We start from the raw sequence: 14,084 nt of genomic DNA on the forward strand, positions 1-14,084 counted from the left end.
CCCATGGTGCGCCCCCGCACCCTCCTCCTGTTTTGGGAAGCCACTCCCTCCCGTGGACGCTTCTCCGCTCCCTCCTTTCTTCGGGCGGCCAGTTCGGCTCCTGCCTCGGTCGACGCTGGTCGCACCCTCATCGGCTTTAAATAAACGAAGTCTTAAAGTACCGTGTGCGTCTTTCGCTGCATTCAACACAGCGACCGGACACGACAGTGGCGACGAGAAAGTGGATTCGACCCGCGCTACGCCACGCTATTGACAAGCCATGGCTACGCGAGGGTTTCCCAATCAGATACCAGAGTTCAACGGCTCATCGTGGTCATCGTGGGTTGGACGCCTTCAGTTCTACTTTGAAGCTAACAACATCACAGACCCAGCCTTGAAGAGGGCCAACCTGCTGACGCTGTGCGGGGAGCAGACCTACGATACTGTCTGCGCCCTTATTCAGCCAAGCACACCAGCGGCAGTGTCTTACGACGACATCGTAAAAGCGCTGCAAAAGCACTACGACCCAAGGCCATCCGAGGTCTACAGCCGGGCTCGCTTCCAACGACGAGATCAACTGGGAGGAGAAACTGTGAGCGCCTACGTAGCCGCGCTCAAGAAGCTCGCTGCCGACTGCAATTTTGGAACGCTGTCGACAACAGCTACCGGGCAGGAGGGAGACGCAGCTTCTTCTGCTAACACCACCATGCTTCCCTTGGACGTGATGTTACGCGACAGATTTGTGTGCGGACTGAGTGACGAGTCACTGCAGCAGCGCCTGTTCGCTGAGAAGGACCTCACATTCAGCAAAGCTTACGACATCGCCGTTCGAGCGGAGAGCGCCGGTCACCAGCAGAGAGGGATTCGCCGGAACACCGAGCCGGTACACCAGACAAGCAACCAGGTGCGCAAGCCTTCTGTTGTTGTAAAATCGGTCAAAAAGGCACAACGCTGCTGGCGGTGTGACGACCAACACAACCCCCAGGGATGTCGATTCCAGTCAGCCACGTGTAATTTTTGCCACAAGCGAGGGCATATCGAAAGAGCATGCATTACGAAACGGAGACTTGCCAAGATAAAGTCACCTTCCCAGCCTAATCACAGCGTCAACGCCTCAGAGAATACGCCGCTATCTGATCTCCATGGAACAACATCAGCAACACCATCTGTGTTGTACGACCTGAACACCATGAATCTCGGCACGAGACCGAAGATTTTTACAGAAGTAAGCGTACATCACCAGCTGATTAAGTTCGAGGTGGACTCCGGCGCAGCCTGTACTCTGATCAGTGAGGACACGTTCCGAACTTCATGGCCATCTGACGCACCCGCCCTGCAACAAGACGACACGCACCTGCGAACGTGGTCAGGACAGAATCTGCCACTATTGGGCTCTGCCAACGTGCAGGTTAACTACAACGGCCAGACCCATACGCTACCTCTGCTTGTTGTGAAGGGCACAGGATCAAGCCTTCTAGGGAGAAACTGGTTTTCTCCACTAGGCGTGATGATATGCGGCATACACCAGACGCCGAGCCAGAACATGGTTGAGCAACTGCAAGAGAAATACGAAAGAGTATTCTCGGAAGAGATTCCAGGAAACGAAGGGCCCCCGGTCACACTGGAGTTGTTGGACAACGCGCAACCCAAATTTCTGAAGGCCAGGCCGGTGCCGTTTGCTCTCCGAGATTCAGTTGAAAAAGAGTTGGACAAACTGGAGCAGCAAGGTGTCATCGAGCCGACGCAGCATTCAGAATGGGCCACACCACTTGTCGTAGTTCGCAAGAAGAACGGAACCATACGCCTCTGCGGAGACTACCGGAGCACCGTCAATCTTGCGACTAAAGCGTCCTCTTACCCGCTACCGACACCTGAAGAAGTATTCAGTGTACTACGTGGCGCAAGAGTCTTCAGCACATTGGACCTCACCCAGGCTTATCAGCAGCTGAAGGTGAGCGAGTCAACTGCTGAATTATTGGCAATTAACACACTGAAAGGCTTGTACAAAGTCAAGCGACTGCCTTTTGGCGTAGCTGCAGCCCCGGCCATATTTCAAAAATTCATGGAGACAGTGCTTCAGGGCATCCCAGGAGTTTGTGTCTACCTTGACGATGTCATCATCAGTGGCACTTCCACTGAAGAGCATGCAGTGCGCCTAGAGCTCGTTCTCGAAAGGCTAGCAAACGCTAATTTGTGCATAAGCAAATCGAAGTGCTGTTTTGCGGTGCCAGAGGTGCAATTTCTGGGACACCGAATTGATGCGGAAGGCATTCACCCTACCGAGGACAAAGTGCGAGCGATCACAGAAGCACGAGCTCCAACAAACAAGCAGGAGCTACAGGCTTTTCTCGGACTCTTGACGTTCTACGACCGGTTCTAGGAACAAAGAGCTACCGTGGCCAACGACTTATACCAACTCCTTCGGAAAGATGTGACATGGACATGGTCGCCACGCCATCAGCAGTCATTCGATGCCCTGAAAGACCTGATTCGAAGATGTACAGTCCTCCGCCACTACGACGAAAGGAAGCCTCTGCTTTTGGCTTGCGACGCATCACCGTACGGAGTCGGCGCGGTTCTATCGCAAACTGACGAGCAAGGAAGGGAAGCTCCCATCGCCTTCGCCTCACGTACGTTGTCGCAAGCAGAACGCAACTACGCGCAACTTGACAAAGAAGGGCTAGCCATCGTCTACGCGGCGACACATTTTCACCAGTACATTGCCGGCCGGGAGGTGACCTTTATAACCGATCACCGACCGCTATTGGGCATTCTGGGACCACAAAGGCCTATGCCACCAACTTTGTCTCCGCGAATGACACGTTGGTGCATCAAACTCTCAGCGTACGACTACGCTCTGGTCTACCGCAATGGGAGTAAACATCAAAACGCCGATGCGCTAAGCCGTCTGCCACTAGACGCAACTGTTGACGAACCATTTCCACCAGGAGACGTTCTGATGTTCGAAGCACTGCCAGAACCTCCGCTTACAGCAGGCACAGTTGCAGCATCTACGCAGAAGTGCGCAGCTCTCCGGCTAGTTTACACAGCTGTTCAACAAGGCAACGTGCATAAACTCAAAGGGGACAACTTCGACGCTTACCGCAGGCGAGCTACAGAGTTGAGCACCCATCGCGGCTGTATCATATTTGGGTCCCGAGTTGTGATGCCGAGAGAACTACGCGCACAAGCTATGTCTCTCATCCACGCCGGACATCGGGGCATCGTTGCAATGAAAAAGTGTGCCAGAAGCTACATGTGGTGGCCAGGCATTGACAACGACATCGAAACAGTGGTGCGAGAATGCAAGCCTTGCCAGAGCAGCCGGAGCACCCCGCCGAAAGCTCCTGTCCCAGAATGGGAAAAACCAGACACACCATGGCACACACTGCACATTGATTTTGCAGGACCAATTGAGGGCTGCACTTTCCTTGTGGTCGTAGATGCCTACACAAAGTGGCTTGAGATAAGGCAAATGGGACAGACGACTTCGGCAGCAGTCATTGACAACCTCCGATCACTATTTGCAACGTTCGGCCTGCCGCGCAAGGTAGTGTCGGACAACGGAACACCGTTTGTGTCTGCGGAGATCCTCAAGTTTTATCGCGACAACGGGATCTCATTAGTTACATCGGCCCCCTACCACCCAGCGACAAACGGACAAGCCGAGCGCTACGTAGCCGAGCTAAAACGCGCCCTTGAAAGAGATCAGACAGGCTCGCTGCAGCGCCGCCTTGCGCGCTTTCTCTTCAAGCAACACACGACGGTTCAGAGCACAACAGGCGAGACCCCCTCGAAAATGATGTTCGAGCGTGAAATGCGAACCCAGCTCACAGCCATCCTCCCCGAGCCAAAGGCAGAGACGTTCCGGGAAGAAAAAGCAATTCCGCGCTGCGGCACGCTTAATGAGGGGCAGCGCGTCCTCGCCCGACAGTTTCTGAAAAAGCCACGCTGGGAGGAAGCTACAATTGTCAGACGCATAGGCCTGCGCTCTTGGCTCGTCAACATACATGGCACAGTAGCACGCCGACATCTCAACCAGCTGCGTAGATTTACGACGCCGTCTGAGAGCTGTCCGCCAGCGGAGAGAACACGTGCACCATCTTCCCACATAGCCTGGCACCTCTTCCCGGAAGAAGAGACTTCGCCCAGGACAGACCTAGGAGACACAGCGAACAACAGCCAGCCTACAAGTGTTTCTCCCCCGAGCGCACAAAGCCAGCGCGCCTCCACGCGTGAGCGCCGACCCCCTGCACGATACCAGGCAACTTTCTAAGGGGGAAGGAAGTGTTGTGTCCCCTTATTGCTTTTGTGTGTGTGCGCCCCCGCATCGTCCTCCTAACGACCACTCGCATCCTCCTCCTAACGACCACTTGCCCCTCGTCGCACGCTGTCGCCAGATGCCGCCCATGGTGCGCCCCCGCACCCTCCTCCTGTTTTGGGAAGCCACTCCCTCCCGTGGACGCTTCTCCGCTCCCTCCTTTCTTCGGGCGGCCAGTTCGGCTCCTGCCTCGGTCGACGCTGGTCGCACCCTCATCGGCTTTAAATAAACGAAGTCTTAAAGTACCGTGTGCGTCTTTCGCTGCATTCAACACAGCGACCGGACACGACAGAGTCATTATTCAGTAATTTGTAATTAATTATTAATCTGTTATTACTTAGTAATTAGTCATTAATTGCGTGTGACGTCATCTAGTAGTGACGTCACCAGTGCCACAGAGGCAATCAAAGTGGTGAGGGAAACGCTTTCGCCTCTACGCACTTTGGACATTCAAAGTGCCCCCTGAATTTTTTTCTGGTAGTAGTAGTAGCAGACCTTTATTCGGCCATAATTTACCGGCCTGTAATTCTTCAAGTCCTTGACGTCTTCTTTCTTATGAATTAAGATAATGTTAGCGTTCTTCCAAGCTTCTGGTACTCTCGAGGTCACAAGGCATTGCGTATACAGGGTGGCTAGTTTTTGTAGCACAATCTCTCCTCCGTCCTTCAACAAATCTGCTGTTACCTGATCCTCACCAGCTGCTTTCCCTCTTTGCATTGCTCCTAAGGCTTTCTTTACTTCCTCCTTCGTTGCTGGTAGGATGTCACATTGCTGCGCTCGACTGCCTCCCTCAGTAACTTGATTAGATTCGCTACTATATAGATTTTTGTAGAAATCTTCGGCAAATTCAACTATCTTATCCATCTATCCAACTATCTTGAAGAATTACAGACCAATCAGCTTATTGTCCGCTGCCTACAAGGTATTTACTAAGGTAATCACTAATAGAGTCAGGACAACCTTGGACTTCAGTCAACCAAATGACTAGGCAGGCTTTCGTAAAGGATACTCGACAATAGATCACATTCACACTATCAATCAGGTGATATAGAAATGTGCAGAATATAACCAACCCCTATATATAGCCTTCATTGATTACAAGAAAGCATTTGACTCGGTGGAAACCTCAGCTGTCATGCAGGCATTGCGGAATCAGGGTGTAGAAGAGTGCTATGTGAAAATATTGGAAGATATTTATAACGATTGCACAGCTACTATAGTTCTCCAAAAGTCAGCAATAAAATTCCAATACGAAAAGGTGTCAGGCAGGGAGACACGACCTCGCCAATGCTCTTCACTGCCTGCTTACAGGAGGTATTCCGGGGTCTGGAATGGGAACAGTTGGGGATAAGAGTTAATGGAGAATACCTGAGTAATTTGCGATTCGCTGATGACATTGCCTTGCTAAGCCACTCACGACAAGAGCTGCAAAGCATGATCAATCAATTAGACAGGCAGAGCAGAACGGTGGGGCTAAGAATTAACATGCAGAAAACCAAAGTAATGTTCAACAGCCTAGCAAGGGAACAGCAGTTCGCCATTGGTAGCGAGGTGCTGGAAGTAGTAAGAGAATATGTCTACTTAGGGCAGGTAGTGACCGCAGATCCGGATCATGAGAGGGAAATAACTAGAAGAATAAGAATGGGGTGGAGCGCATATGGAAGGTTCTCTCAGATCATGAATGGTAGCTTACCAATATCCCTGAAGAGAAAAGTATACAACAGCTGTGTCCTACCGGTACTCACCTATGGGCAGAAACGTAGAGGCTAACAGAGGGTTCAGCTTAAGTTAAGAACAACGCAGCGAGCTATGGAAAGGAAAATGATAGGCGTAACGTTAAGAGATCGAAAGCGGGCGAAGTGGGTGAGGGAACAAACGCGGGTTAATGACATCTTAGTTGAAATCAAGAGGAAGAAATGGGCTTGGGCAGGGCATGTAATGCGAAGGCAAGATAACCGCTGGTCCTTAAGGGTAACGGAGTAAATTCCAAGAGAAAGCAAACGTAGCAGGGGACGGCAGAAAGTTAGGTGGGCGGATGAGATTAAGAAGTTTGCGTGGATACAGTGGCCGCAACTGGCGAAGGACAGGGTTAATTGAAGAGACATGGGAGAGGCCTTTGCCCTGCAGTGGGTGTAGTGAGGCTGATGATGATGATGATGAATTTATCGGCAGAGCATGTCGACCGCCTGGGCGACGAGAAGTCGCTGTTCTTCCTCCCCTTCAGCACCAAGCCATTCGAGCCAGGTGGTGATGGATACAGGAGGTGGTGAGTAGGAATTCCACTACTTTAGCAGCCGGGCAATGGAAGAGGCAATGGGCCAGGGCCGCATAGATACAGGGGCAGTTGAGGCAGGAAGGGTCCGACCGATAGCGATAGAGAAAGAGTCGGAAAGGGGTGATGACTGCATTCATCTGAATGTGCCGAAGAAGGCAAGCTTCCGACAACATGAGTGATGAACGAGGGGGAGGGTGGAGGCGTTTGTCGAGGCGGAGCTCGAGGTCGACCTCTTTTGTGGTGCGGCGAAGGGTGAGTCTCCCACCGTCCTCCGAGGGCTTGGGCCAGGGTTTCTACGGTGCCCGGAAAAGTGCGTCGCGGGCGAGCTGATGGGCCAACACATTGCCGTCAATCCCTGAATGCCCAGGAACCCAGCGGAGGAAAACGATGGAAGGCTGCAATGCGGAGACCGCTCGTTTGACCTCCTGTTAGAGAGAAGGGGTTAGGGTGCGTTTCTCTATGTGGTGTATAGCTGCTTGTGATTCTGAATAGACTGTGTACTCTTCCAGAGAGGGAAGGAGGGCAAATGACTGGAGGGCATGGACAATGACGAGGACCTCGAGGGACAACGCATCCAGAGGGCGTAGAAATGGCCCGCTGGTGTGGATTTCAGGAGCGGGGAGGTGGGGATGGTACAGGGCGTAGCCGCAGCAACCTCGAGGAGCCACGAAGGAGGCATCCGTAGTCGAACCATAAAAAAGTTCAGGGGGCACTTTGACTGTCTAAAGTGCGTAGAGGCTAAAGCGTTTACAGCACCAGTTTGACTGCCTGTGTGGCACTGGTGACGTCACCACTTGATGACGGCACACAAATTAATAACTAATAACTAAGTAATGACAAATTACTAATTTATGGTTAATTACTGATTAATGAATAAATACTAATTAACTCTCAATTAATGACCCTTAAGCTTCCTTTTAGGAGTGGAACGCGACAGCGTGTTGTAGCGCTGCCAGGGAGTCGACAGAGCGCCACCACCCGTTCGGCGTGATGCCTTGCCCTTGGAACGCAACGCTTTTTCAGGAAAGGAAATGGCGAAGTAATTCTTTGTCATCTCGGTGGGCACCGTAACCGCACCGTACAGGAAGGGAGGTAGCGGGAGTGAAAGAAGAAAGAGAAAGAGGGAACGTACTGAAGCAAATGAAAATTGCGCGGTAACTGTCTGACATATCTCGGTGGACACCTGTCAAAAGCGTAACACCTCTGCTGACAAGCTTCTGCTGACAGCCTTGTGTGGACAACGATGAGGCATTAAAGGCTTTCGCCTTAATAGACATTCCTTTGGTTTTGGTTTGGTTTATGGGGTTTAAAGCCCTAAAGCGACTCAGGCCAGGGACTCCGTAGTGAAGGGCTCCAGAAGTTTCGACCACTTGGGGTTCTTTAACGTGCACTGACATCGCAGAGTACATAGACTTCTAGAATTTCGTCTTCATCGAAATTCGACCACCGGGGCCGGGATTAAACCCGCGTCTTTTGGGTCAGCAGCGGAGTGCCATAACCACTGAGCCACAGCGGCGGCCTTCTGCTTTAGTTTTGATTTTTTTTACATGCTCATTTTCAGTGACGTTTTCATGTAAGGTGCCCAGTTTCAGAGTGCAGTTTTGCACCATTGCAATCCTATCATTGTTGCCTAGGTGGTTGGAGCCGTGGGAAGCTGCTACTGTGCAGCTTTTTCTTCTGCCTTCCCTCCCTATCCATCACCTATCTTTTCTTCCTTAGTGAAAATAAATTTTATTCATTGACTGATCGGTCGACTAATAAATTGATTTATTTAAGGTATAAAAAGCGTTGATAGCACTCGCCCTGTTTTTTCTTCTGTTTCTCTGTCATGCGAGTACCACTTTGTTGCAAGATGCAATTATGCCATCGGTCTTCTTTCGCATGATCAGCTCTCTGACGCGCTCCCTAAAGTCTTTGGCGTATTTAAAAATGATTTCTTATCGCATTTATTTTGCTACAATTCCTGAAAGCATAAGTTTGATCTGGTACGAAAGAGGTTTAGGTGCTAAATGAAGCAGCACACACGGAGAAAACCGGTAGCGTTTTTAGCGAGGCACTTTTGAGAAAAACGCACCTTTCGCTGCATTTAACTTTTTTCCGCCCAGTTTCAATAAAAAGCTTGCAGCATTTTGAAGCACTGTAAGCATAATTCCCTGAACAACTGGCATACAGAAACTTGATTTCTTAGAATATTTAGCTGCCTGCATAAGTCAACAGGTACAGTAACATATGAATCCCTTCCCTTCTGTGATTCCGTTCATATAAGTTGTTCACCATACCAAAACAGCCAACCCTCGCTAAGTCGGAGCTTCTGCGGCATGGCTCATAGCGTGCCTTGAATAGGAAGAGCGACTCCAGAGTAGTACTGTAAAAAGCGCTTCGAGCAGCTGGCAGCCGAAATCAGTTTAAGGAAGTCATCTTTTACGCAGGTCGCTGTGTTCGGACGGAGGGGATCGCAGCCTGCATGGCCTCCGTTTCCATCCTGGCAGTCGTTTTCGTAGCCTGCCTAATCTGCAGAAAAAGCCAGCACTCCTCACGGTCGCAAACAAGATCCATGAAGCTTTCTTCACCACAACAATTGAAAGGTACATCTTTGGTTCTTCATAGTTTGGTTACAGCGCCCGGTGTGATTAATATTTGGTGGAAGTGTACAGTGCAAGGTAGAAAACAGCATTCCTAGAGCAACAGTGGTTCTAAAATACTGTCCTCCTGCACAACCTTATCACGCTCAAGGATGCTGTGCAGGTGGCCCTCTTCGGTCCTACACAAACATAGGTGCAAATAGCTCTTCCGTCTCCACAACTGTAGTGAGCTGATGAAGGGTGTGACTGCTTCATGTTAGGACAACATGAATTGACACACACGACACTTAGAAGCACAGGCTGTGAACTTCATAGCACAAGGAAGCGCAAGGCGTACCCTTTCGATCAGTATGAACCAACTAGCTCGGCATATCGTATTGCAGTGAACTCCAGTCTATGGTTCAGCTGCTCTTTCAGAGCGGCGCACTTATGTGCGTGATCGCAGCTGTGTTTTTCTTGTTAGTTCAGTCACCAACTCGCCCAGCAACCCACAGCTACGTTTTTCTAGGCGACATTGACCCGGACTTAATGGTGTAGTACAGCGCGCATTGCGCTTGGCCCAATGACCACGCTAGACCGGCAAACGTTGTTCAAAACAACGCCAAGAACAACAGGGGAAGACGTCGCAACGTTAAGGGCTAAAAATTGAACACAACACGATAAACGATAAAACAGTTTCGTTTGCCAAAGAGCTCCACTTACCATTTGGGAGGCAGCGCGGCAGAGAAAAGGTGCGGCAGCTGACCCGCAGAGGGGTGTTATTGGGTCAGTGGGAGGAACGGACCTGGCAGCGATGGCGTAGAGGTAGAGCATCCGCCTCGAGTGCAAGAGGACCGGGTTTCGAATCCCAGTGGCACGCAATTCTCCACCTGGTTAAAAAAAAGATCCTCGTGTCGATGGAATTGCATAACCAGTCCTGGAGTACGACCTGATCTCGATTACCAGAACCGACAACACACTTCCTCACCAGAACAGGATTTGGCCAATTTGGTGTAGTACTTGGCCGCAACCTTCTATGGACACACCAATTAACCCCTGGCCCTCCGTCCCCAGCGGCTGCAGAGCAACTGACCAAGGCGGTGGTCAGACCTGTGACGCAGCAGAGAGTGCTAAGAATATCTGGCTCCGGACAGGCATCCATTGGAAACTGAACCTGGCAGCGCTTAACGATAGAGCCTTATCCAGTGAGGCTAGCTAGCAGTGCCGTTGGAAGAATTAGCGGGTATTAAATGGGAAGTCATAGAGCTTAGTGAGGTTAGGAGGACAGATGAGGCGTATGCAGTACTAAAGGGCGGGCACGTACTGTGTTATGGTGGATTAGCAGGCAGACGAGCATTAAGTGTGGGCTTCCTAATCAATCAGGATATAGATGGCAATATAGAGGAGTTTTATCATATCAACGAGAGGGTGCCAGTTATCGTAATTAGGCTTAACAAGAGGTACAAGCTGAAGGTAGTGCAGGCCTACGCGCCTACATGAAGCCATGATGATGGTTGTTGAATGCTTCTATAAAGATGCGGAATCGGCAATCGCCAAAGTAAAATCACAGTACATTCTACTGATGGGCGACTTCAATGCGAAGGTAGGCAAGAAGCAGGGTGGAGACAAGGGAGTAGGGGACTCTGAGTTAGGTTCAAGGAATAGCATCAGAAGAGTTATTAGTAGAGTTGGCAGATGGATATAATTGACGGATCGTTATTACCTTATTCCGCAAACGAGCGAACAGGACGTGGATCTAGAAGAGCACCAGTGGTGAGACAAAAAATAAAATAGGCTTTATACTGTGCGCCCACCGTAGCATCGTAGAGGATGTGGAGGTCCTCGGAAAGGTCCGTTATAGTGGCCGCAGCATGGTAAGGTCACGTATTAGCTTAGATTTGAAAAAGGAACGGAGGAAACTAGTGAAGCGAAAGGCCTAACGCTAACGAGTTAACGTTGAGAGGGAGAGTAGAGGATTTCAGGATTTCTCTGCTGAACAGATTTTCCGCTTTAACTGTAGAAGACCCCCGTAATGATGAAACAATGAACGACAATCTCGCAGGTATCATTACGGAGTGCGCCGCAGAAGTAGCTGGTAGGATGGTTCGACAGAATGCCAGCAAGCTAACTCAGGAGACTGACGATCGGATTAAGAAACGCCAAAGCCTGAGGACGTCTAACTCCACATACAGAATAGAACTAGCACAGCTTTCCAAGTTAATAAATAAGGGCAAGGTACCCGATATAAAGAACTTTAAATGAAATGAAATTTAAGCGCACACGAAAAACGCACACAAGAGGAGATACACACAGGACAGGCGCTAACTTCATCTGATTTATTCGCAGGTAAGAGAGCGAAAATATATACATAAAACGAGACATGCTCAGTAAAGAAACAGATCGTCATATCACAATGCGTGCTCAAGGTATCTGTATTCTGCCTGCAAAAGATTAACTGATGTATCACTCACACAGTCATGCCCCCTCTTCCTGATGTGAAATACTTCTAATAATTCACCTGCCGTCTTATCACCGCTCCTGCCAAGAATCTTTATCTCCTTCTGCCGCGGCTCGCACGCTCTGCAGTTCGCACAATGGTCTGCCAAATGTGTCCCTCCACCCCTTAATGCCCGCAAATGTTCCCCCGCCCGGTCATTGACACACCGCCCAGTCTGGCCTATGTAAGCCCTACCCTATTAAGGGGTGGAGGGACACATTTGGCTGACCATTGTGCGAACTGCAGAGCGTGCGAGCCGCGGCTGAAGGAGATAAAGATTCTTGGCAGGAGCGGTGATAAGACGGCACCCGAATTATTAGAAGCATTTCACATCAGGAAGAGGGGGCATGACTGTGTGAGTGATACATCGGTTAATCTTTTGCAGGCAGAATACAGATACCTTGAGCACGCATTGTGATATGACGATCTGTTTCTTTACTGCGCATGTCTCGTTTTATGTATATATTTTCGCTCTCTTACCTGCGAATAAATCAGATGAAGTTAGCGCCTGTCCTGTGTGTATCTCCTCTTGTGTGCGTTTTTCGTGTGCGCTTAAATTTCATTTCATTTATAGCTATGCACCATCTAGCCCAAAAAGAAGTTTTGTTAAATAAAGAACTTTATCATGGAGGAAATCGAGCATGGAGCATAGAGCATGGAGGAAATAGGCATAGGTAAAAACGAGGTGTATGCGCAAAGAGACAAAGAGGGCAATGCCATTAGCAATATGGATAAGATAGTTAAAGTAGCCGAAGAGTTTTACACAAATCTATCCAGTATCCAATGTAATCGAACGTCTTCTGAGAGAGGCAACAGGCCACAGCAATGGGACATCCCGCCAGTAACGAAGGAGGAAGTAAAGAAAGCCTTAGGAGCAATGCAGAAGGGGAAAGCAGCTGATGAGGATCAGATAACAGCAGATTTGTTGAAGGATGGAGGAGAGATTGTGCTCGAAAAACTAGCCACCCTGTATACGCAATGCCTTGCGACCTCGAGCCTACCAGGAGCTTGGAAGAACGTAAAAATTATTTCAATTCATATGAAAGGAAACGGCAAGGACTTGAAGAATTACAGACCGAAGCTTACGGTCAGTTGCAGTTGCCTACAAGGTATTTATTAAGGTAATCGCTAACCGAGTCAAGACAACCCTAGGCTTCAATCCACCAAATGATCAGGCAGGCTTTCCTAAAGGATACTCGACAATAGACCATATTCACGCTATCAGTCACGCAATAGGGATATGCGCAGAATATAACCAGCCCCTATATATAGCCTTCATTGATTACGAGAATGCATTTGACTCATTGAAAACATGAGCTGTCATGCAGGCATTGTGGAATCAGTGTGTAGAAGAGTGTTATGTGAAGCGTGACATTTCTGTCGACAACTGCTGCTTACAACGATGAGACATTAAAGGCTTTCACCTTAAAATATTAGAAGATATTTATAACGGTTGCACAGCTACCATAGTTCTCCAGAAAGTCAGCAATAAAATTCCAATAAGGAAATGTGTCAGGCAGGAAGACACGATCTCGTCAATGCTATTAGACACCTGTTTACAGGACATATTCGGCGGCCTGAAATGGGACCAGTTGGGGATAAGTGTTAAAGGAGAATACCTAGGTGATATGCGATTAGCTGATGACTTTGCCAGCTAAGCCACTCAGGACATGAACTGCAAAGCATGATCAATGAGTTAGACAAGGAGAACAGAACGGTTGGGTTAAAAGTTAACATGCACAAAACCAAAGTAATGTTCAACAGTCTAGGAAGAGATTAGCAGTTCGCAATTGGTAGCGAGGTGCTGGAAGTTGTAAGAGAATATGTCTTTTTAGGGAAGGTAGTAACAGCTGATCCGGATCATGAGAGGGAAATAACTAGAAGAATAAGAATGGGGTGGAACGCATATGGCAGGTTCTCTGAGATCATGAATGGCAGTTTGTAAATATCCCTCGAGAGAAAAGTCTACGACAGCTGTATCTTACCGGTACTCACCTAGGAGGCAGAAACGTGGAGGCTAACAAAGAGGGTTCAGCTTAAGTTAATGACAACGCAGCGAGCTATCAAAAGAAAATTGATATATGTAACGTTAAGAGATCGGAAGAGGGCGGAGTGGGTGAAGGAACAAGCTCGGGCTTATGGTATCCTAGTCGAAATCAAGAAGAAATGGGCCTGGGCAGGACATGTAATTCGTACGCGAAATAACCGCTGGTCCTTAAGGGTAACGGAGTGGATTCCAAGAGAAGGCAAACGTAGCAGGGGACGGCAGAAAGTTAGGTGGGCGAATGAGATTAGGAAGTTTACGCGGATACGGTAGTTGTAACTGGCAAAGGACAGTGTTAAGTGGAGAGACAGCCTTTGCCCTGCAGTGGGCGTAGTCAGGCTGATGATGATGAGAGAAAGGGAGGAGCGGAATAAAGAAAAGCCTGGGATAAATTATATATCGCAATA

General features: G+C 49.3%; 1 protein-coding gene across 1 annotated transcript in view; it reads left to right on the plus strand.

The window, feature by feature from the left end:
• The window catches only part of LOC149334678 (uncharacterized), a 186,825-nt gene that overhangs the window by 169,193 nt on the left and 3,548 nt on the right, over window positions 1-14,084 (plus strand). The window contains exon 8 of the mRNA XM_089555289.1: window positions 9,005-9,160. Within this exon, the coding sequence (XP_089411415.1) occupies window positions 9,005-9,160 (156 nt within the window). The remainder of the gene's footprint in view (window positions 1-9,004; window positions 9,161-14,084) is intronic.

The sequence above is a fragment of the Amblyomma mixtum genome, chromosome 8 (genome assembly GCF_055824585.1).
Source record: "Amblyomma mixtum isolate Tamu chromosome 8, ASM5582458v1, whole genome shotgun sequence".
Classification (NCBI taxonomy): domain Eukaryota; kingdom Metazoa; phylum Arthropoda; class Arachnida; order Ixodida; family Ixodidae; genus Amblyomma; species Amblyomma mixtum.